General features: G+C 43.8%; 1 protein-coding gene across 1 annotated transcript; it reads right to left on the bottom strand.

The window, feature by feature from the left end:
- On the bottom strand, nucleotides 1–22899 carry gpr179 (G protein-coupled receptor 179; the record flags this gene model as incomplete). The annotated part of the gene is given in 15 exon segments (XM_083936493.1): nucleotides 1–11; nucleotides 854–1793; nucleotides 2180–2329; nucleotides 3091–3193; nucleotides 3291–3429; nucleotides 4606–4844; nucleotides 6017–6126; nucleotides 11628–11696; nucleotides 12758–12981; nucleotides 14030–14126; nucleotides 18760–18868; nucleotides 21986–22327; nucleotides 22329–22639; nucleotides 22641–22760; nucleotides 22762–22899. Coding segments are annotated over 15 exon segments (3102 nt in total).
- Between the last annotated feature and the right edge of the window lie 1002 nt (nucleotides 22900–23901).

Genomic DNA, 23901 nt, shown 5'->3' with positions numbered 1-23901 from the left:
TCACTTTTGTCCTGAACATCCCAAGGATAAACATTGGCATATTCATTATTTTGCTTTATTGAAGGTTGAGGACTTTCTGCAGTTTCCCAGGGACATACATCTGCCGGACGTGTCAAAGACCGTTGTGTCTGTAAATCTTTGGATGTGTTAGTATAATAAATAACAGGAATATCCTGCGATTCCCAAGGACACGCCTCACCACGGCCACTTCCTTGTCTTTTCACATTCCCTTGCTCTTGAGATTCCCAGGGACATACATTAGATGGTTCAGATACCTCTGATTCCCAAGGGCAGACATCTGCTTTAATGCTCTGCTGCTTCTTTGGTCCCTCTCCTTCCTGGGAAGTACCAGCTCCATCCCATGGACAAACATCTGCGTAGGAAATATTGCGGACTGGTGTAATTCGATTACTTCCTCTTCTGTGAGTTGAAGGAGTTCTACAGCTGCTGGCAGTTTCCCAAGAACTTGTACTACTACGTTTGCTGTTCTGCCTTGATAAAAATACATTTTCATAAGTGGAATCTCTTTGCATATCATCTATGTCCCAAGGATAGACTGCAGATTTAACAGTCAAAGGATCTCTCGGGCTTCTGTCTGAATAATCCCCAGAGGAAAGTCGGATAGCATTCTGCTTCACAAGGCATGGTTTGTCTGCTGTTGTCATACTTCTTTTCTGCAGAGATCTCTTTTCAATGCTTGGATGTCTACTAGATGTTCCCGATCTTGGCGTTGTGGAAGCACTTTCCTGACTTTTTTGTGAGACAGAATCCTCTTTATTTAAATTTCCCTCCTTACTGGATCTGCTTCCTGCCTCGAAAGATCCCACAACTGATTTCACAGAGAGCCACTTACTGGTGGTGGTGCGGAAGGAGAAGACACGTTGATCTTTTGTGAACTTTGGTCTTGGAGTACTTGGTGCACTTGCAGACACATGGGCTTGTGGTTTGGGGGACTCTGTTTCACCCTTTCCCTTATCTTCTGAGGGGTTATTTTCTACTAGTGGTAAATGGTCCCAGGGGCAGACAAGACCCTTTGGAGAAGACGGCCCTTTGTCCTCAACATCCTCAGAGTTTGCGTAGGTGACATGTTTCTGATTCTTCTCCCCTGATTGTTCCGGCTCCACCTCCCAAGGACAGACCTCAGCCTTGTCAAATGACTCTGACTGAAGAGCACTCCTGGTCTGGTCACTAATGGAAATGCTCTGCGTGGACCTTGTAATCACTGTGCTGGATCTGCTAACTTTGGGTATATTCTCCATAGAATGGGTGGTAGTGGAGGTTAGACTCCAGGACTTATGAAGCCTGGTGTGATCAGGATGCAGGAGATTTGTATCAATTGTCAGGTTTTGGGCACTGGCTGACTTGCAGACCCCTGGTGGAATATCCAAGGAATCTGTCTCTGATCGCCGCGAAGATCTCTTCACAGCATTGGCCTTTAACATGGAGTCACGCAAAGAAGGGTCTCTTTCCCTGACATAGTGATGATCACTTTGGGACTTGCGCATCGATGGTGACGGTGATTTCATTGAACTTTTGTAACTGATACTGACGGTATCTGGGGTCCTCCTGAAGGACTCGGACTGATTCACACTGATTCTACTGCGGAAAGATCCATCTTTGTCCTCGCGGCTGCACTGCCGGCTCATGCTTTCTGGGATCTCAGCAATGCGTCTAATAATGGATCTCCCCAAAGCACATCGAGAACTTCGCTTCTTTGACAGATGAGGGTTGTTTGCGGTCATCTTCTTGGTCTTGTGGACTTCTAACTGGGCATATAACTTCTTCAGTTCATCCTGGTGCATATGAAGAAGGAAGGGGAATTGATGAAGGGATTGAGGAAATGGTTGAGGAGAGGAAAAGATACGGAGAGTAACAAGTCAGAGGAGAGGTAACAAACACGTTTTCATGTCAAAAGAACAAAGTTTTGGATAAGGATAAAGGGTGGAGAGGTTATACAACTTATGTTCATTCTACTGCTGGTTATATTTACTGTTAATTTATGATTTAAATTATAATACATTTAAGATCTGTTTAAGTGAGTCTACATGTGGTCATGACTGAAATTAAGGGACATTTATTTTCCTTATTTAAAAGTGATCTTTGGAATTTCTTCAACATTATTTAAATTATGTCCCAATGCAAAGTGATAACATCGTTCTGAAGGGACATGAGTGTTTACCCGAAAGTCATCCGGGTCCACTCCACTGTATTCACTCCAAGCAGAGTGAAAACTGCTGTTGAGGTATGAGCCAGAGCGCCGAAGGTCCACTTCATCTTCATACACCTCAGCTGCAATCTCCTCTCTTCCGGGCTTGGATACATAAAGGAACTGTGGAACAAACACAGACGTGCAATCCACATGTAAACACTGTATGTAGTCATGGACATTCACATACACTTCGATCCACAGTGAAACTTCTTCAAGGCCCACCGACTTTTCAAACCATGCACGGACGCATACCATGCAAACGTGATAACCATTAGCGCTCTTGAAAAGTAAGATAGTGTAGTTACTCAAGTACTGAATTTTTAGATACTTGTACTTAAAGCAATTCTTACCTGTGTTGCATGTCTCACAGCGATTCCCTCCAAAGCCCCACCCTCTCCCCCCTGCCTGACCTCTGATGCTCCCCCGACAGGTCTGCTGAGAGAAATGCTGCGTTCCTCCTACTAGTACTAGTACTACGACTTACTCCTACCTCCTACTAGCAAATTCGGGGTAGGTCGATCTTCCTCGAATTTGATAGTAGGAAGTATCACTTTGACAGGCATTCCGGTGCGCTTTGCCTAGTTGGAGGTCCGAAACTTTGGAATTCCCTTGGTACTTGAACGCAGCATGAGCAGTGCAAGTGAGTGACTATGACAGGCAGGAAGCTTGGCAAATCCTTTCATTCGGACCAATAAAATGATCCGAATATTGATGAGTTTCAACACCTGGTGGACTAATTTTACATTAAAGTCTGTCAAACGCTTATTAGCGGCATTTTAAGATTACAAAAGAGAAGTAAAATTGTAAGAAAGGTAAGAATTTTAAGGAAAGTATTTCCATTTCCTGCTACTTTATACTTCTACTCCACTACGATACAATACCTTGGGAATGAAGAGCAGGGCAAGTGTCACAGTGATGGTCACATGGGTGTGCGTGAAGGAGAGCAGCAACATCCAATCAGGATGGAGAGAGGGAAAGGTGAACCTGAGGGAGACAGAAAACACAAAATGACTCTTTCACATCACAGCACTGCTGAGGGTACTGCTCAGGCATGTGGGGCTAGCTGTCCCGCTGTTGTTACCTGAACAGGTGAAACATGGAGGAGAGAAGCAGCTCGTTGTGAATGGCGATGCCCATGTAGCGAGGCTCGTGGAAGGCTGAGGGGACCGGCCTGACGGCGGTCCACAGGGAGCTGCCCCAGCACAGGAACAGAAGCTCCGCTGTGTGAAAAAGAAGTATGTTCAGGTAAAACAAATACTGCAACTGCTTTCTATTTGTTGTAGGAGTTTAGTATGTTTTTATCAATCGTATACTGATGAAATGCTAAATTACGTATAAACTGCCATCCAAGATAGTTTGAGTGACAGCTGATACCAGCGAGGAGTATATTTTTAGTGTGAAACTTTGGCTTCATTGTTGTAGATTCATGACTTACTGTACTTACTGTAGTTGTGTGCAGACTGATTTCCTGTCCATGATGGATTATTACAGACATGTCAGGTGTCCTCACTGGGTTTTAACTATAAAATAAAGTTGTCCAGATAATCGGACTGAATTGAACAGTTACTTTGGTGACCGTTCCAGCATTAGCAACAAATGCCTACACTGCAAAGCAACCCACAAAAAAGGAAGACGGACTTCTCAAAGAGAGTCTGAAATAGTCTGACAATGAATGCAATAAAACGTGTCAGTATCGGTGAAGCAGTTCAGAGAGGGAGAGAAAATGTTACTAATAATGTAGCCTTCTGCTAACTGTAAAGGCCCCGGACTGCAGCTAATCATAGGCTCTATAATAAAGATGGACTTCAATAGTTATGTGTCTTAGAGCTGCATTCTCTCTAATGTCCAGCAGGAGGAGACTCCACTTAAAGCTGCATTCTCTCTAATGTCCAGCAGGTGGAGACTCCACTTAAAGCAGCATTCTCTCTAATGTCCAGCAGAGGGAGACTCCACTTAAAGCTGCATTCTCTCTAATGTCCAGCAGGAGGAGACTCCACTTAAAGCTGCGTTCTCTATAATGTCCAGCAGGGGGAGACTCCACTTAAAGCTGCGTTCTCTCTAATGTCCAGCAGGGGGAGACTCCACTTAAAGCTGCGTTCTCTCTAATGTTCAGCAGGGGGAGACTCCACTTAAAGCTGCGTTCTCTCTAATGTTCAGCAGGGGGAGACTCCACTTAAAGCTGCGTTCTCTCTAATGTCCAGCAGGGGGAGACTCCACTTAAAGCTGCATTCTCTCTAATCTCCAGCAGGGGGAGACTCCACTTAAAGCTGCGTTCTCTCTAATGTTCAGCAGGGGGAGGCTCCACTTAAAGCTGATTGGTGTTTTGTCCATTCTAACTTTTCACGATGTTACATGAATAAAAAAAAATGAAAGCCTTCACCACTGTTGCCACTCACCCACAGCCATCATGTAGTCCCAGCGGTCCAAGTAACACAGGTTGAACCCCTGGCCGTCTGACGTGGCGGTCGTGATGAACACTGGGATGTTCCTGTCGCGGTTCTGCAGGACGCCCACCGTCCACGCGCACAGGAACCAGCTGACTGTCATCAGCATCACTCCCAGAATCCTCAGCAAGTGGAGGCTGGACATGTAGGGCACTCTCTGGGCCGTGCGCGAGAGGAACACCTTCAGCACCCTGTAAGGCAAGAGTCTATCAGTGTTTTAACTGCTGCAGATGAAATGTGGAAAACTTTGAACACTAGGGAAAAAAGACTTTGCAGGTTTAAGGACCTTTTAAAGTGAGACAATTACAGCATAATGGCAGATTTAATTTGATCTAATATTGAGCAGGAGAACCCCCTTGATTTTATTTAATTGAGTAAAAGTACTAAACTTTTTATTTCCACAAGGAAGAATGTGTGAGGTTACAGTCTATAAAACATTATAGTTTAGTTTGATTAACTTTATAGGAAATTATGTTTGGCCCAGAGATTCCAGTTAATTTATATTAATTTACACACAATTTCTATTTCTGCACGCACTCATTTGTCTATTTTGTTCACATAAAAAAAAAAAAGGGAAGGCAGCTTTATTTATAGGGCAATTTTGAACACAGACGCCAAGAAAAGCATTAGAATGGCATTTAAAAACAATAAAACAGAATCAAATCAATAAAATTAGATTTTAACCATTAGATAAAATTAAATAAAGTGCAGTAATAAGTCGTCACAAATGCAACAAAGGATATAAAAGTGCAGTAGAGAAACCAATCAATCAAAGGTACAGGACAACAACAGAGTTTTTCATTGGGATTGGGATTGGGGAGCTTTTTTATTTTATTCAAACTTTATTTAGAGAGTCCCATTAAGGTCAAGAATCTCTTTTTCAAGGGAGACTGGGCCAAGACAGGCAGCAGCACAAATACAAACACATCGTTACAGACAGAAAGCACATTAAGAGACAAAATTGAAAAGGACCATTACAAAAAAAACATGCAAAGGGAACTTGGCGCAAAGGAAAACGGAAAGAGATCCCTCAATACCACTTTGGTACACTAGGGGGTGTTTGTTGGCCCTTTAAGAGGCTGGAGTGGGCTCTGTTCTAAAGCTAGACTGGATATATTGGTATCATATGAAACCAGATATCCTACGGCGTTCATTGGTACCAATCATGCAATGCTCCAGAGTTAGGCTAAATTGTGGCGATGGAAAAACAGGTCCCTTCAAGACGATTAGAAGAGTATCTTGGACTGAGATTATTGAGTGATTTATGAATGAGCATCAGGATAGACGTTTATAACAGCAGGTGAATGTTTTTAACCAATCTAACAGGAAATAGATGAAGGAAATAACAGAACCCAAACCGTACCTGTACATTTTCAGAGTGACTGTCCCGTAGACGATGGAGAAGCCGAGCATCCGGACCCAACGGAGCAGAATACACCTGAAGGTACTCGGCTTGAAGTACATGATGAACACCTGCAGGCAGAGACGCAGAGAGACACTTCCTGTGAGTCAAACTACAGCAGAAATGTCGACTTAAGACTTTGTGACGTCACTGTTTTGATAACTTGCAACTAGCGTGACTGGTGTCTGTGAAACATTAAGGGTTAAAACTCTTGTCTTTAGCTACACCTGTGGTCGTTGAGTGAACTGCAGTCAGCATCCTGTCGCACTCTGTGGGTGCAAGCAATTGACTGGCATCATGATGATGCTGTAAAGTGAATTTCAGTCATATCTACAATAACGCTAGCTTGCTGTTTGCAAACCTCTCCATCAGCCAACGCGACGAAGCAACCGACGGCAGATTTGTGCCAAACAGCCGAGACACCACAGCCAATTTTTCTGCAGTGGCCAATTGGGATACTGCTATAAAAAATCCACCTGCAGCCCAAAAAGCCTTTTCTCATCTGTAAAACTGTTGACAGGACGTCTCCAACTGCAAAAGAGCTCTGTTATGACTCTTCCTATTGTTCACTTTAAACCCATGGACTTCTTATATTTGGTTTATTTTTTTTCTTTAGTCCGCAAAAATGATTTAAAAAGCTGTCGTCATCCCAATGTAAAGCAGAGTTGAAAGAAGTGCGCCAGAAGGAGAAACACTACTACACATATTCAGTGGGCCGCAGTGGGCGGACGTAAAATCGGAATCTTAGAAACGTATTTTCCGTATTTGCCAGGCGAGCAATTTTAACGGGAATGAATAGGGTGCCGTTTTCAGCCTGGCATCCTGGTCTAATAATACATCACGACACTATTCAGCTAGCTAGCAATTTGTCCGCATTGGCAAGCAAGCTAACATTAGCAGCTAAAACCACAATATATATTTCACGTCAGTGTTTCTGCCGTGGACCCTGAGCCAGCCTAAACCCCAGCACTGCGCCAACATTGTTCACAGGACAGCCGCCAACCTTCAAGGTAAAAAAATTAAACATTAAAATAATTCAACAGGCCAAATTCAGCTCCAATTTGAGTGTATTTAGTTTTGCCTTGAATTCTTTAACCTTAAATTTCATAACCTTGAATTTTTTAACCTTAAATTTATGAACATTGAAAAATAAAGAGGTAAATTTAGAGTCAAAACATTCAGATACATATTTCCAATGCTGATGAAATGCTAAATTACGTATAAACTGCCATCCAAGATTTGAGTGACAGCTGTTATCAGTGAGGAATATATTTTTTAGGGTGAAACTTTTGCCTCATTGTTGTAGATTCATGACTTACCGTACTTACTGTAGTTGTGTGCAGACTGATTTCCTGTGCAGTGATGGATTATTACTGACATTTCAGGTGTGTTTTAACTATAAAATAAAGTTGTCCAGATAGTCTGACTGAATTGTACAGGTACTTTGGTGAGTACAATGTTGTTATTATTTAAAGAAGGTAAAAAAATTAAACATTAAAATAATTCAACAGGCCAAATTCGGCTCCAAAATTGAGTGCATTACATTTAGATTTGCCTTGAATTCTTGAACCTTAAATTCCATAACCTTGAATTTATGAACATTGAAAAATAAAGAGGTAAATTCAGAGTCAAAACATTCAGATACATATTTTCAATGCATAAATATTCAGTGCTAGAAATTCAGTGATGTATTCATTTCAAAATCTGATGGCTCAGATCCAGACACAAAACGTCATCTCCTGTAGTCCCCTGAGTCTTTTACACACAAGTCAGTCCACAGGCTGTTTGCGACAACTGAGTAATTTGATGAAAGTTTAATTTTTTTAATCGTGTAACAACCCTATCATCTGTTAGCACCAAAAAAACAATGAATACATGTAAATCGTGACACTTTTACACTGTGAATACGTTCTATTTGACAAGAGTAGAGCAGATGAGTGTAATCCAGAAGTTAAAGCTCTTTTCCGCTGTGCCGGTCGGTCTCTCCGTCACTCTGGATAAGAGCAGCAGCCACATTTACATCATTGTGTTGGAACCACTCATAGAGGATCAAACCACTCACGCTGAATGCATATATCAGAGACGACGTGCAGTAAACACCCAGACGACGGCAGCTTTAATCAGCAGAAATAGCACTCAGCTGCACTCAGGGGCAGATTGGGGTCTCAGAGGGGGTATAGATGGAGAAGTAATCTGATTGGTCAATGTAAAGCTACGATGGGTGGGTGGAGCCAAAAAAACCACCATGTGCTCTTTAATAACAACATTAAGTTTCTATGAAACCTAATGACTTTGATCAGTATGCGCGCGATTGAATGGGAGCTGTCATAAGTGTACCCTCTCTACCTTTAATGCAGCATTACTTTTGACAACGATGTCTAGGAAGTCGGGACGAACCTGTACAACTCTCTGCGGCTCCAACAGCAGTGGGAAACTTCAACTTTGGAAAAAAACTGAATTCGAACCACACAAACCTTTACCTCATGAAGAGTGCTTGTGATTAATTACCTCCGACACTGATAAACTCAGCTACTTGACGTTTACATTGTGCTCATTAGGTTTCCCTAGTTAGAGCAACTCACGTTATATTGCACAAAAACACCACAGTGAGTTAATTTACTCTGTGAGACCACGGCAGCCCTGATAGAGGCGTCTAACGTGAGCTAGCTAAGCAGTGTTAGCTTAGTGGACATTGCTGTTTCACTGATTTAAGCTAGGCAGCCACATGCTATTCATTGTGAGATTGACGAGTGTGAACCAAAAGTTAGCGCGCTGTTGGGAACAAAGTCCCCTCTGTTGATGTTTTTGATCCACTTCTGGCGAACATCTTAGTCCTCTGCAAGCCCAGAGAATCGATGTAGACCGTACATCCTTAAGACAGGCGCACTCTTCATCTATAACAAAACATTTTATTTTTTAAGGTCAAATATGAACTTGTAAAGTAACGAAAGCTTTAATTACTATTTCTATCTTTAATATTTCGATCTGAGATGTAAGTACAAGCACCTCAAATCTATACTAAAGTACCATATTCTTAAATCTGTACTCATGAATGCTCTAGTTCTTGTACTTGTACCACTTGTAACAGCAGCAGCAGAAAACCCAAAGAGACTAAAATACAAGTACCTCAAATGTGTATTTATAACATTACTCCTAATGCACCTTTACTCGCTTTGATTCTTTTAATCAATCCACTTTACAGCGTTAAGAAACATCGCACCAAACACACGGTTCTCTGCACCAAACAAGTCCTCCAGCCGCTGATGTGTTTGTAGATAAAAATGGACGCCTGACCTCAGCAACCCCCGGCTGAGATGAGAAGTCCGACCTTTTCAGTCTGGGACTTCCACGACTACAGTCGGGTACGTGGGCTGCAACTTTACCTTTGAATTTCTCCCAACAGAACGGTTTTCTGCTCAGCTCACGCACTCCTGTCATCGCCGTTTATAATTTTACAGTTTAAGTCTCTTTTTTTTCTCCTGTATATTCTTATTCTTATTATCCTGCACTTTTCCCTCAATGAATCCTTTGCCCTTATTGTTCTGTACAAATTGTATTGTTTTACAATCGTGATGCAGCCTAACTTTGAATTTTAAAAGAAAAAAATAATGTAAATACACTTTATTACTGATTCAGATTCTTTTAACACTAGTCTTCATTGGCATTGTGGCCCATATTTCAAAAACGTCTAAACGTGTCTAAGTGCCCCTGGGAGCAAAAATGTGCTTTAAAGTGCCCACTTGGAGCCAAAACGTGTGCTAAAGCGCCCTTTAGAAATAAAAAAGTGTGCTTAAGTGTCCTCTTCAGTGGCGAGGACGTGCTATAAATGCCCTTTTTTTCCTTTATGCCCCTGCCCTTCAAAAAGTCTGTGCACGCCACTGCTAATCTTTAAAGTCCCAGTGAAAAGAATGTATTTTTTTTTTTATTTCAGGACAATTCACATCAATGAACATATACAGTAGTGCATGTAAGTGTGGCAGATTGTAGCCCTGGGTCTAATTTCCATCTGTAGTACATAAGGCAGGCTGATGTTACAATAAAAATGACAAAAGGAATACAATAGTCTCATCTCATCTTAATCCGCTTATCCTGGGTCGGGTCGCGGGGGCAGCAGCTTTAGCAGGGGACCCCAAACTTCCCTTTCCCGGGCCACATTAACCAGCTCTAACTGGGGGATCCCGAGGCGTTCCCAGGCCAGTGTGGAGATCTAATCTCTCCACCTGGTCCTGGGTCTTCCCCGAGGCCTCCTCCCAGCTGGACGTGCCTGGAACACCTCCCTAGGGAGGCGCCCAGGGTTCATCCTTACTAGATGATCCTGAACCACCTCAACTGGCTCCTTTCAACGCAAAGGAGCAGCGGCTCTACTCCGAGTTCCTCACGGATGCTGAACTTCTCCCCCTCTCTCTAAGGGAGACTCCAGACCCCCTCCTGAGAGAACACATTTCAACCGCTTGTACCTGCGACCTCGTTCTTTCGGTCCTGACCCAGCTTTCATGACCACAGGTGAGGGTAGGAACGAAGATTGACCGGTAGATCCAGAGCTTTGCCTTCCGGCTCAGCTGTCTTTTTCATCGTCCCCTCACTAGTGAACATGATCCCGAGGTACTTGAACTCCTTCACTTGGGGTAAGGACTCATTCCCTTCCTGGAAACCCTTACCTAAACTCTAACCTCAACTGAAACCGATGCAAATCATATTCCTTAAAAATTACTTTGTTGCAATTTTTTGTCTATGTGGTCGTTTTGTGTCTATTTTCAGTCATTTAGCATCTCTTCGTGGTCGTTTTGCATCCCTATGGTCATTTTTTGTCTCTTTGTGGTCATTCTTGGTTATTTTTGGGTCTATTTTCAGTTATTTTGCATCTTTTTGTGGTGGTTTTGTCGCTATTTTTAATCATTCTGTTTGTCTTCCTTGTAATTTTTGGTCTCTGTGGTCATTTGCATCCTTATATTCATTGTATGTCTCTTTGTGGTCATTTTTGGTCGTTTTGTGTTTACAGTACTTGTGGTCATTTAGCATCTCTTTGTGATCATTTCCTTTTCCTTTTTTTAATCAGCAACCCTGACTTTATGGGTTCCTGGACCTTTTTTCTAATCTTAACCACATTGTGTTGATACCTAACCTTAACCGTCTTGGTCCACTTCCTGTCACCGTTTCATGGCGTTCATATAAAACGCCATATTTGGTAAGATATCATGCAAACCCACTGATGAGAATATGTTGGTCACATAGGCCTGCAAAGCCCATTTACAAGTTTACACATTCACACGTTAAACTGAATCAATGATCAATAACCAGCTCAGCAGAAACGTCTCACATCCACCGACTCTTTGGATAAAAAGTCACGGCTGACTTCCGTTAACGGCTCTTTAATTGGTAAAAATGAATCTAAAGATTGATTGATAATCGTTATGAAAGCTGTCCATTACCTCCCCACCCACTCACACTCACACACGCCCTCACCCCATTCACCCTCCCTACAAATGGGCCATTATGATTTAATCTGTGGCGCTGTGCTGTGCAGTGATCTGTAAAGAGCTCTAATCTGTGACACTCTCGCTCAGACACTCACCGGAAAGTAAAGGAGCAGAGAGCCGAACAAGATGGTCTCCAGCAGCAGGAGGCCGGACGCCCGGATCCTCTGAGAGCACGGGAGAAAAAAAAGACCAACTTGAGAGTCATAAGAAGAAGTTAAAGGACCTTAAAGTGTAGTTTTTAATACACTACAAATCTGAAGTGGTTGAAGACGCACTCTCACTGAAGTAAAAGGAGCAATACGACACTGTAGAAATACTCCGTTACAAGTGAAAGTACAAGAGTATCAGCATCAAAATATAACAAAGCACTTTTCGTGCAGAGTGCCCCATTTGAGAATAATATATATTATATCATCATTTGAGAATAATATATATTATATCATCATCAGTGTTGTCATGGAGATATGACCTAAGCATACAGAGTAGCATAGCTTTTTGTCCCAGGCCTTAAACAGGTTTAATGATGCTGTGAAATTGGCCTGTTTAACATGGGGGTCAATGAGAAACTGCTCTATCATGAAACCCGCCCCTAGTGGCCACTCAGAGAACTGACATTTTTTTGCACTTCCCAATTGTATCAACCAGGAAATCGTTGTGCTTGGGGCTTGGTGCCGACCAGCAACCCCCGAGCAAACCCTGTTTTGCTTCAGATCATGGGCTTTTGACGCTCAGCTCGAAAGCATGTCAGCGAGTGGAAAATCGGTGCTAAAGTCATGTAGTAGGAATTCTGCATTAGCAGTCTGATGTTAGCTTAAAAACAATACATTTTCAGCAAACCATAAACCAAAATCTACAAAAATGTAAATGAAGATGTGTACGGTTTTGTGCAGGAAGCTGTTTGGCACTAACATTATCTACTGTGTGGTAAAAATAGAGCGGTTTATTTTACTTAAAATATGGAAGAAAAACAACCTCAGAGTTGTTTCAGCTCTCAGAAAGAATATTATCTGGCTGATGCTACAAAAGCTTTAAAAAGATCATGATTCATAAAGAACTTATGCATTAATGACATGTAGTCAGCTTTGAGGTTATCACAGTCTTCATTAACAATCACATAATAAATCCAACACAGCAACATTTCTGACACAAAGCATCATGGCTCAACGCCTGGAACAGCTTTCCTCCACCCGACCCCATCTGCATGGTGCACAAAGACCTGACTCACCCGGTTTCTCCGATGCCTGTAGGCCACCAGCATGCTGACGAAGATGAGGAGCATGAAGACTCCCTGGGTGGCCAGCACGCCGCCCCTGAGGAGCCAGGCCTCCTGCACCCAGCAGGGAGTCCCGTCCTGGCAGCTCTTACAGCCCGGCCAGCATGGGAGACAGATGGGCATGTTCGGGTAACACGTTCCGCCGCCACCTTCACTCACATTCACAGGGCCACCATCTGCATCGACACCTACACAAACCCATGTGAAGACATGTGACACACACCAAACCCTCACACAGCACATACAGCAGAACAATCTCATTTAATGTCTCTGAAGGATTCAGTTTTCTACTGTTTTATAAAATAAACACACAGGCAGGATTAAGAACCAGACATGTAAGAGGCGAAATTCAAAAAGTCTACTTTGAGTCGTTTTGTTGCTCTTTGTGGTCATTTTATGTCCATTTTTTGACATTTTGCAATCTTTTTATGGTGTTTCTGGATCAATTTTTAGTCATTTTCCATCTTTGTGCGATGGTTTGCGTATATTTTTAGTCATTTTCCATCTTTGTGCGATGGTTTGCGTATATTTTTAGTCATTTTCTATCTTTTTGTGGTGGTTTTGCACCTATTTTAGTCGTTTTGCATCTATTTTCAGTCATTTTGCATTTTGTGTGGTGGTTTTGCATCTATTTCTAGTCATTTTGCATGTTTTTGTGGTATTTTTACATCTGTTTTCAGTCATTTTGCATCTTTTTGTGGTGGTTTTGAATCTGTTTTCAGTCAATTTGCATCTTTTTGTGTTGGTTTTGCATCTTTTTGTGGTCGTTTTGCATCCCTATATTCATTTTGTGCCTCTTTGTGGTAATTTTCGGTTGTTTTGTGTATACTTGTGGTCATTTAGCATCTCTTTGTGATCATTTTGATACATTTTATGAGTCAGGGCCCCTGACTCTATGGGCCCTTGGGCCTGTGCCCAGTAGGCCCGTTCAGTAATCCATTCATGCATGTAGGGACCTTTTTTTCTAATCTTAACCACATCCTTTTGATGCCTAACCTTAACCGTTGTGGTCCACTTCCTGTCACCATTTCAAGGCGTTCAGATAAAACGTCATCTTGATGATAATATATCATGCAAACCCACAGATGAGAATATGTTGGTCTCTGTCGACCAACTTTAAACTGTACTTATGTTGTCTTGCTTAAAAAATATATATCAGTGGGAAATAAATAGAAAGAATTTACAATAAGATAACACTGACTTCTTGATGGAGGAAGGACTCACCTGAGTCTTGAGGGACGAGCTCAGGGTTGTAGTAACCTTCTCTACAGCGGCAGCAGTACTGACCCAGCCGAAAGCCCCGGCCTGGAGTTGGTACGCACTGCAAGAACAAAAGAACGTTTATTCTATTTTTATCCCTTTGAGTAAAAGCAATAATACAGGTTTTCATTGGGTCACAAAACATATTTTAATATACCGTTTGCATTCTGTCTTTTCTTGGTTTACTTATTTCACTCTTGTCCGCAGTGTCCTCATCAAACTAACATGACCTTAACTTTAACTTTACTCAATGGTAAAGTAAACTTACACACTTCGACTGCCCGGCTACAAAACACAATCAACCATAACTGAGATTTTCTGTCCCATTATTACCGGGAGCGTACATCTCATCTCATCTTCAACCGCTTACCCGGGGTCGGGTCACGGGGGCAGCAGCTTTAACAGGGGATCCCATACTTCCCTTTCCTGGGCAACATTAACCAGCTCTAACTGGGGGATCCCGAGGCGTTCACAGGCCAGTGTGGAGATCTAATCTCTCCACCTGGTCCTGGGTCTTCCCCGAGGCCTCCTCCCAGCCCAGGGAGCGAACAAAATAACGGAAATAATGAAGTCCAATGAATAAGCCCTTTAAATTTAAATTTTAAATTCCTAATGAAAAAAACAAATTCAGTTAATACTACCTCTGTGATGACGCAGTTCAACATTCAAGAGGTGAGGGTTTACGGATCCATAATTTCCTAATATTTTCCTGCAAATAACTAAGTAATCTAAAACTGATCACAGGGGATATAATTAAATATATTATTTGCACAATTTTCTGTATTCCCATAGACAAATTTCCCATGTTTGCATGTTCAGCTAGCAACTGTTCTGCGGTAATTCTAGTTTGGATATGAACTTTTCTGCAGCTGCTGTGAAGCGAACAGTACCTGAACAAATAAAGGTTAAAAAAAGGGGTCAATTTACTCTCTCTTTACTCTGTTTCCCTCTAAAGCTAGCTTCAATTTAGCTGGTCAACGCACACGCACACGCACACGCACACGCACACGCACACGCACGCACGCACACACACACACATAAACACACACACACACTTGGATGATGTGTGTGTTAATCTAAGTTAAAAGCTAAATGGATACATAATGCCTCTGAGAGCATTATCCTTTTTCTAGAGAAATCCTGTTGCCCAACACACACACACACACACACACACACACACACACACACACACACACACACACACACACACACACACACACACACACACACACACACACACACACACACACACACACACACACACACACACACACACACACACACACACACACACATACAAATACAAACCCATAGCCCCCTTATCAGACGCTCAAAGACTTAACGTCACGGGCTGAACATTAGTGTGATATGGATTATACAGAGCGGTCAACTTAATTCTCTCCATGGTCGCAACTCAGTTCAGCAGATAGTCGTAGTGCATCAGTGGTTTCAGTCATCTGTGCTGTTTAAATTAAAACTAGCGCTTCATGGCTGCCTGTTGTTTACATGGATGGAAACTTAAAACTCAGCCCGTAAAACAATATGCATGATCAGAAAACACTCGACTCAGCATCAGCTTTGTGAAACCAAAAAAAATCAACGTTGACTTGTTTAACTTTAAGTTAAGTTAATTACGTAAGTGACGCACTTACGTAAGTTACCCAAATCATGAGAAACAAACTTACCAAGTACCCGTTGCCTACACCTAACCATACTCTTGGGAGGCTGGAGGTAGAGCGGGTTGACCACTGATTGAAGGGTCGGTAGTTTGATTACCGGCTCCTTCAAGTGTTTTTGGGAAAGACCAATGATTGAACAGTATCATAACTTGAATGTGGAAAAATTACTCCAAAGAAGTACCCAGAGCGTTAAAAAAGTGACACCAATGGTTCTTGACCAAGCAAGAAAAGGATGAGACAATACAAGTCTACCTGAGACACAAAAAGACAGGACAGGACAAGACAGGACACAGAAAGACAAGTCTACATGAGTTAATATGAGGTGAAACACCAGAAGAGATGACGGTGTGAGATGGGACGATACGACGAGATAATAACGAGACAAGAGATCCAGAACCAAACGGGACGGAAAAAAGTGGGTGACCCAGTACCGTTCCTGCTCAGCAAAAGGGTTTGAACCCTCTAAGCCAGGTAGGACAGGACGGGACAAAGGGTGCCATGTGGATTTGGATTTTTTAGGACTGTTTTTGTCTTGTGTTTCAGACCTCTGTGAGTGCGATGCATGAAGGGGAAGTATGTCAGCGGGTTGGATTATCGCTGTAATCCATCAGATCATCCTGCAGCCTGCCACCCAACACATCCATCTTTAAATAGACAGCAGAGATGAGAGGTAGAGGATTGGGTCTGCACAGACAGGCCCGGCAGGGGAAAAAGGGAAGCTAAGAGACGGGTGGAGGTGGAGGTGGTGGTGGAGTTGCAGCGGACGGCAGGGGAGGAGACGGATGAGTGAAAGTGTGAATGTGTGAAAGCATGAGCAAAAGATAAAAGGCAAAAACAAAAAAGGAAGCAATGAGCACAGACAGAAAGAGCTTAAACCATTTCCAGAGGTCGCAAACAGTTTATATTTGTGTGATGTAACTAAAAGTCACATACACGAGTTAGACTGTTTAAACAGCTTGTCTGTCAGTTTAGATATTTACATGAAGGGGACTGAATAGCAGTGGTGGAGGAAGTATTTAGATATCCTTAACTGAAGTAAAATGATGCTGTTACAAGTTAAAGTCATGCATATGAAATATAACTAAGATAAAAGTAAGTATAGGTCTAATCATGAGAATGTGGATTAATGGTTCTCTGTTTGTCGGAAAACTTATCAACACCGGACGCTCACACACCCAAAAGTTGCGAGCGAGCACCGGCCAAAAAGTGAGACTGAACATAACTGACTGACATCATGTTGGTAAAATGCTTTAAATTAATATCAATCATATTTACAATACGCTAGCTCGCTGTTTGCAAATCACTCCATCAACCAACGCCACGGAGCAACCAACGACAGCTTCAGCCAGCTTCAGTTTCAGTGAGCTAACATAAGCAAGCGAGATAACGTTAGCCAGCTAGCTGCCCTTCCCAGAATATCTCTGAACAAGAGGTTCCAGATGGATCTGCTGAGCAAATACGAATCATGCGAATCAATCCATCTGGCAGAGTCCAGGTTAGTGATTCACAGGTCTGGAGGTTAAGTCTTTGAATCATCAGATTTTATAAGTTTCCCTTCCTAGCACTAAACTGCTGCTTCAAAATCGAGAAGTATCTGAAAGGATGCAAAACCTGTAATCTTGGTGTACTCAGCCTTTTTTAATTCAAAAGCCAAACGGCCCACATCGCAGGCAGCACATCGATTATTGTTGTTTTTATGTGAATCATTAACAAATGAGGCTTAAAGTGATTTAATGTTTCACAAAAACGCCGGCTCATTAATCTAAGGTAGTGTACAGTATGTACGTATCTACTGTCCAGCTTTGTCACATGTCATCCCCTCTCTCTTCTCTCTCTCTCTCACTGATCTTCTCTTCTCTCTACTCTGAACGTTGTTATAAATATTTGACACTTTACAAACTCCCCAAACTGAGGCTTTGAAGGCTTTTGTCTATTAATGATGATAATCCTCACATAACTCAACCTCTTTGTTTTTACTAACCATCCATTTTGTGTCTGTAAAAGTTCACTAGCGCCGTTGATTCACAGGTAGGGTAACACTTCACTTGCTGTTTGTCGGGCGGTTTGCCCTTTTGGGAGGCGGTTAAAGGTCAGAGGAGGGAGCTTTACGCTGGAGAATTGTCGCTGTTAGGATTTCAAACAAGCATTGTGATTTCGAACAAAACAGACTTTACGTGGTTAGGTTTAGGAAAAGATTGTGGTTTGGGTTAAAACACTAAAGAACGTAATGTAAGAAAGCCGGTGGATGTTCTCATTTGCCAAGGTCGTCGTTTTCCCCAAAGCAATTTCAGTCAAAAGCAACTGGACTTGGTTATTTGTCTAGGAAGACGTTTCACCTCTCATCCAAGAGGCTTCATCAGGTCATGTACGCATCTGACCAGGCTGGGACTGGACCAGGACCAGGACCTGGACCAGGCTGGGACTGGACCAGGACCATGCTGGGACTGCTCCAACTAACTGGTGTGAGATCCAGGTATTTAACCTCTCACAAGGCCGATGATGTCACTGAAACCCTTTGTGCTCCAAGTGCCAACGACCGTCGTTATAGTGACGTGAGCGTCATTGGTGGGAGGTAGGGTTTGACTTCGTTAGTGCTCTATTGAGTCTTAACGACAGTCGTTGGAGTCACAGGAGGCCATTTGTGAATCTCCTGTTATGTAAGAAAGTTAACTTTTCTCATGGGATGCGAACTCAGGTCTCCCATGTTAATATCATGTGTGTTTTTGGTGTTTTAAATTTATACATCCCACTGTACTACGTCATCATATGGCGCCATGGATAAGCAATTCAGAGTGACGCTGATGGTGATCTAGCTTACTTTGGGATAACAGATGAGGTACAGTACAGCTATACAGCCTCATATCTATCTATCATCGAGCAACTATTTGTGACTTTTATTGCCAATCATTGGTTCCTCTGTAATTGTGTAATAAGATACTAAATAGATTAAACACAAAACTACCAAAAGGTCAACTTCTCTACTCTGGTTCTGCAGATGGTTCCGCTCGGGTTTACCTCCATGGTGGTGCGGTTGCACTGGTGAGTGTCAGCAAACCAGCCGTCTCCCGTTGCACACTGGTCCAGGTCGATGTCTTGAATGTTGACATCCACACGGATCACACCTCTGACACACACACACACACACACACACACACACACACACACACACACACACACACACACACACACACACACACACACACACACACACACACACACACACACACACACACACACACACACACACACAGACACAAAGAAACAAAGAGTGGCTTTCAAATCTCATCAGACTCTTTCGAATAATCCTGTTTTTTCCCTCCATCTGCAGAAAGCCGCATGGCCTTTAAGTGGATTCCCTTTTTAAATGCCAGATTTTATCCAACTCTGTTGATTCAAACACAAATCAAACTTTTCCCCACAGTGCTGCAGAGAAGGTCACGGGGGCCGACGCTGAACGAGAACAGCAGGTGAAAGACAAAATACTGCAGCGGTAAGTTTCAAAGCTTTTATCCTTTTTAGGAATGTGGAAATAAAATGGCTTATTTTGAGACTTGCAACCAAATATTCCTGGTTTAAGAAAACACACACTATTCCTTCTTGCAGTAACATCAACACTTTGCGATGGATCAGAACCTACAAGTCTTTTGTTCTACACGTAATGGACGACAGCGGCGGCTTCCTCGCCTTGACCTTGCACCTATCTTAGCGCATTGCTCTGAGTGTTTAAGAGCGAGACTGTCGTCAGCATTCTGCTCGCAGATGAAATAGGAAGAATTCACAACTGTCTGTGCTGCAGGTCTCCCTCTCTGTTGGATGGAGACATTTTAAGATAACATAATAATCCTTTCATTGCAGTATTGCAGCAGCAAAGTGGAGAGATCAATAAAGATGCATCAGTCAACAAAAGCTCGATATAATAGAAAATAAATGTATAAACAGTAACAAAAAAGGAGTAAAATATTAACCGTGAAGGCATTTACCCACAAAAAAGTAAACAATAGAAAATCATGTTAAGGGCAAAATATAAATATTATAAGTGCTTACGTTGCCAAGTGGGCCCAGCTCACTAAATATCAAATATTTAATAGAAAAGCACCGAATTTAATGCTTCAGTTTTGCAGAAAACTCCTCTATAACTGTATTTCTGTAATAGGGGCACTCTGGAGTACTGATGTTAATTTAAAAAATATCAGTCATGCATAATTCATAATACTATACCATATGTTCAATATTTGAAAGTTGGATAAACCACATTTTATATCCAGTTGTAGTGAATGTGACATAATTCACCCTTGTTCTTAAGTGTGGTTCTACCAAGCCCCCACCACAGCGACTTCCTGCTTGATCCAATCAGGAAGTGCTAAAAAAAACTGCAGTTCTCTGAGTGTCCACTAGGGGCAGGTTTCATAACAGAGCAGTTTCTCATTGACCCCCATGTTAAACAGGCCGTTTTCACAGCAAGCATCATTAAACCTGTTTAAGGCCTGGGACAAAAAAACATTCTAGTCTGTATGTTTAGGTCATATCTCCATGACAACACTGAGGGGGAGGGGCTAGTTTTTATTTTATTGGGGTTACTGAGGTTAAAGTGTATGAAAAATTAGGGGCGTGGCCTCTTGAGTGACAGCTAGCCACTGGCCCTCACTTCTCCTCGGAGCTATACATTAGCCAGATGGACGTATCACCCTCCCCCCACGTCACATACATGTCCTTTTTTGGTAAGAGGAAATGAGGTGGAGTCGAGGATGATTGGATCAAGTTGAGAGAACAGACCTCGATGGAGAGGCTACGTCCATTCTTTTATACAGTCTGTGGTTTCTACACACTGTTATTTCATGCAGTTGTTTAATGTTATGTGTTCTGCATGTAAGGTATGCAAGTGTTATAATGACTGTTCAGGGGTCAGGGTCCCTTCTTAAATAATTTGTTAGTGTGATGACGTTGAGCCCCATGTTTGTTGGGTTACAGGACAGCGCCATCAGTTTTTCCCTGTGAAAATAACTGACACGCATTTTTGTGCTCAACGTGATAAATCGTCTTTTGTGATTCAATGCAATTACCACAGAGTATTATTTATATTCAATGCAAACTGTGGACTGACGCAACAAACGCAATCCCATTCACGCTTATGTTTGTTGACTGTGAGCGGGAAGAACCCATCAGCTTCCTGTCTGACGACGATTTAGCCTCTGGGAGCAACAGCTAACAATTCACCCTCAGGTATCCGAGACTTCCTCTTCCGAGCGGCACTCGTAGTTTATGGTCTGACTAACAACTTGAGATGTGAGAACGCCGTTGCAGTTGAGAGATGGTGTCTCTGACAGATATCTGCATATGGACTCAGATAAACAAGAACAAAACGTGAATGGAAAGCTAAATCGTCAGACAATAGCTGACGGGTTCCTTGATTGTGTCTCAGCCAACGCGTTCCGCCTCGTCCGCTCTCCTCACAGACTGTTTACCTGCATGTAACCAAAGCATGCTCAAACATGATTGGTCAATGCTACTCTGACTACAAACAGAAACCACCGCTTCTGCTACCAAAACCTTGTCCCGTTGCTGCATTATTGTTATTGTTTGACGACAAAACTAATTATTAGCCATGAATTCATTGATGGATGCTGAACATTTGTAAAGTAAATCAGACACTGATGGAGCAGCGCTGTGTTGTACCTCTTTATATCGGATCGTTTCTGTGCTTGTGAAGCTCGACTTTGCTGAAAAGACGTTGAAGGGAGCAAATTATTGACAAAAAGGTAAAGAATCACTGCTCTAAGGTGAAAGAGGTCAAATTTAACAGTAAATTCTAAACGTACAAGAGGCTTCGTAAAACTGTCTTGTGGGCAGTTAGTTTGAGACCTTGATTTACATCTTTCAGTGTTTCAGCTCGTTGAGAACCAAGTGCAGATAAATCCTGTTTATGTGACAACAGTAACCAACACCGAGAAGGGACCTGTCCTCATTTGAATATTCATATTTAAGAACTTGGAGCCACCAAATGCAGCTAAAATTTCAATATTTCTGTGTTTATAATGCTTCATCAGTGTCTGAGAGCATTTGTGTGTGTGTGTGTGTGTGTGTGTGTGTGTGTGTGTGTGTGTGTGTGTGTGTGTGTGTGTGTGTGTGTGTGTGTGTGTGTGTGTGTGTGTGCGCGTGCGCGCGTGTGTGTGTGTGTGTGTGTGTGTGTGTGTGTGTGTGTGTGTATGTGTGTGTGTGTGTTTTGGTGTGTGTGCAGCCCTAACTGAACTCTGGCGTCAGGTCAGGCTTGAGGCCGTAGAAGGACGTGGACAGGGTGAGCATCCAGTCAGGAACGAAGCGCCCGTCCCTACAGTCGAGGAAGGGGGCGCTGGCCCACCGCACCCCGCTGTGATTGGTCACGTAGCTGTCGCCCTGCCTCCACTTGGGCGTGTCCAAGGTGCTGAGGTCGTTTAGGAGCACCCGCTTGGACAGGGCCGCCGCCGGCTCGTTGGACTCTGGGAATTTAAAGCTTCGGAACCAGCTGTCGTCTGGGGCCGGGGCGGGCGGGTGCAGGCTCTCCCAGGCCTTGGACAAGTCCTGGAGGATGATGGTCCTGCACCTTGGTCGTCGGGTTGCGGGACGCGCAGAGCACCAGCTGCGGCACCGGGGACGTGGGGTCGGCGTCGAAGGTGAGCAGGGCCCGCCGGATAAGCAGGTCGGCCTCCAGGAGGGCGCGGACCATCGCGTGGTACCACTCCATGTCCTCCTGCACGGTGCTCTCACGCAGGTCACTGGCCTGGAAGATCATGTTGAGGAAGTTGGCCGTGTTGGCCAGCACGTCCAGAGCCGGCCTGAGGGGGGCACTGAAGCTGACGGGCAGGGACCCCGGCTGCCCCGGCGAGCTGTACGCCCGTGAGCAGCGGCCCACCTCCAGAGTGGGAGGGGTCTCCGGTGTACATGAAGGTCTCTGCTGGTGACCAGTCATCTTCTGCCGCTGTGGGAGCTTGTGAAGGGTCGCTGCAAACCCAGAAGGCTCCGGGGGTTTTAAAGGAGGGGGGGGACGTCAGAGGTTCCTGTGATGTTAGTTACAGAGTCAGTGCTGCTGTCTGCCTCCACCGTGACTCCTGATGTGGACTCTGGAGTAACCTGTGCTCTGAGGAGGGCCGGGAGCAGAAGAAGAAGCCAAACACGACCCATCCTGAACTCACTTTGATGAAGAAGAGGATGAGGAGGAGGCCTCTCTTTTAGGCGCTTGAGTCCTAATTGTAGTTTACCTTGAGGATAAAAAAATAATGTCACATGTTGGCGGAGGTTTGGACTTTCTTCATCTTCACATCAGTGAGGTGCTGCAGCAGCAGGTGTCCCGAAAAAGAGAGCGCGGCCACTTGGTCTGCGGCGCTCCACACTCCAAGCGCACAGCTCCATCTGTGCAGCACACACTCACACGAACAGATCATCAACCCTGCGTGTCCTCGGTGGTGGTGGGAGGTGGAGGACGCAGGGAGCGATCCCCTCATCTCCGCAGTCTGCGGTGCGCCTCAGTCTCCCTGTTTGTAGTCGCAAAGGCGTGCGCCAAAGCTCCAGAGCAAAGCTAACGCAGCAAGTGCAAGAAGGAGGAGGAGGAGGAGGAGGAGGAGGAGGAGGAGGGATGAAGAAGAAGAGGGAAAAGCCTCAAAGTTGGGGGATACCGTGCTCATGTGGGAGGAGGAGAGAAGTGTCGTAGATAGATGGAGGGATGGAGAGCAATCCTCCTTTTCCTCTCCTCTACTCTCTTCCTCTTCTGTCTGCCGCTCTGCTATCTGTTGCTCCAAAGAGCCTCCAGCCCATCTGACAGAGGCTCGTGATGCTCGTCCACCCCCCACCCAACCCCACCCCAATCCTCTCTCTCTCTCCCCTCCATCATTCCCTCTTCTCCTCCCTCCCCTTCATTCACTCTGTGCCTCCCTCCTCAGTATCAACAGGAAGCACACCAGTGCCGAAAGGTGATGTGAGTGGTGTGTGTGTGTGTGTGTGCATGTGTGTATAGTCAGTCAGAGATGAGGTTAAGCTCTGCTGCATCTGAGAGCCCATCCAGAATCCCCCTACTGGATGGATTAACCCCTCCTGTCCAAAGAGAGTGGATGGGGATGTTCTTTTACTGCACGCACGCACGCACGCACGCACGCACGCACGCACGCACGCACGCACGCACACAGACAC

The sequence above is a fragment of the Echiichthys vipera genome, assembly GCF_963691815.1.
Source record: "Echiichthys vipera genome assembly, chromosome: 2".
Classification (NCBI taxonomy): domain Eukaryota; kingdom Metazoa; phylum Chordata; class Actinopteri; order Perciformes; family Trachinidae; genus Echiichthys; species Echiichthys vipera.
The sequence above is the reverse complement of the archived record's forward strand: the minus strand, read 5'-3'. Positions and strand labels throughout refer to the sequence as shown.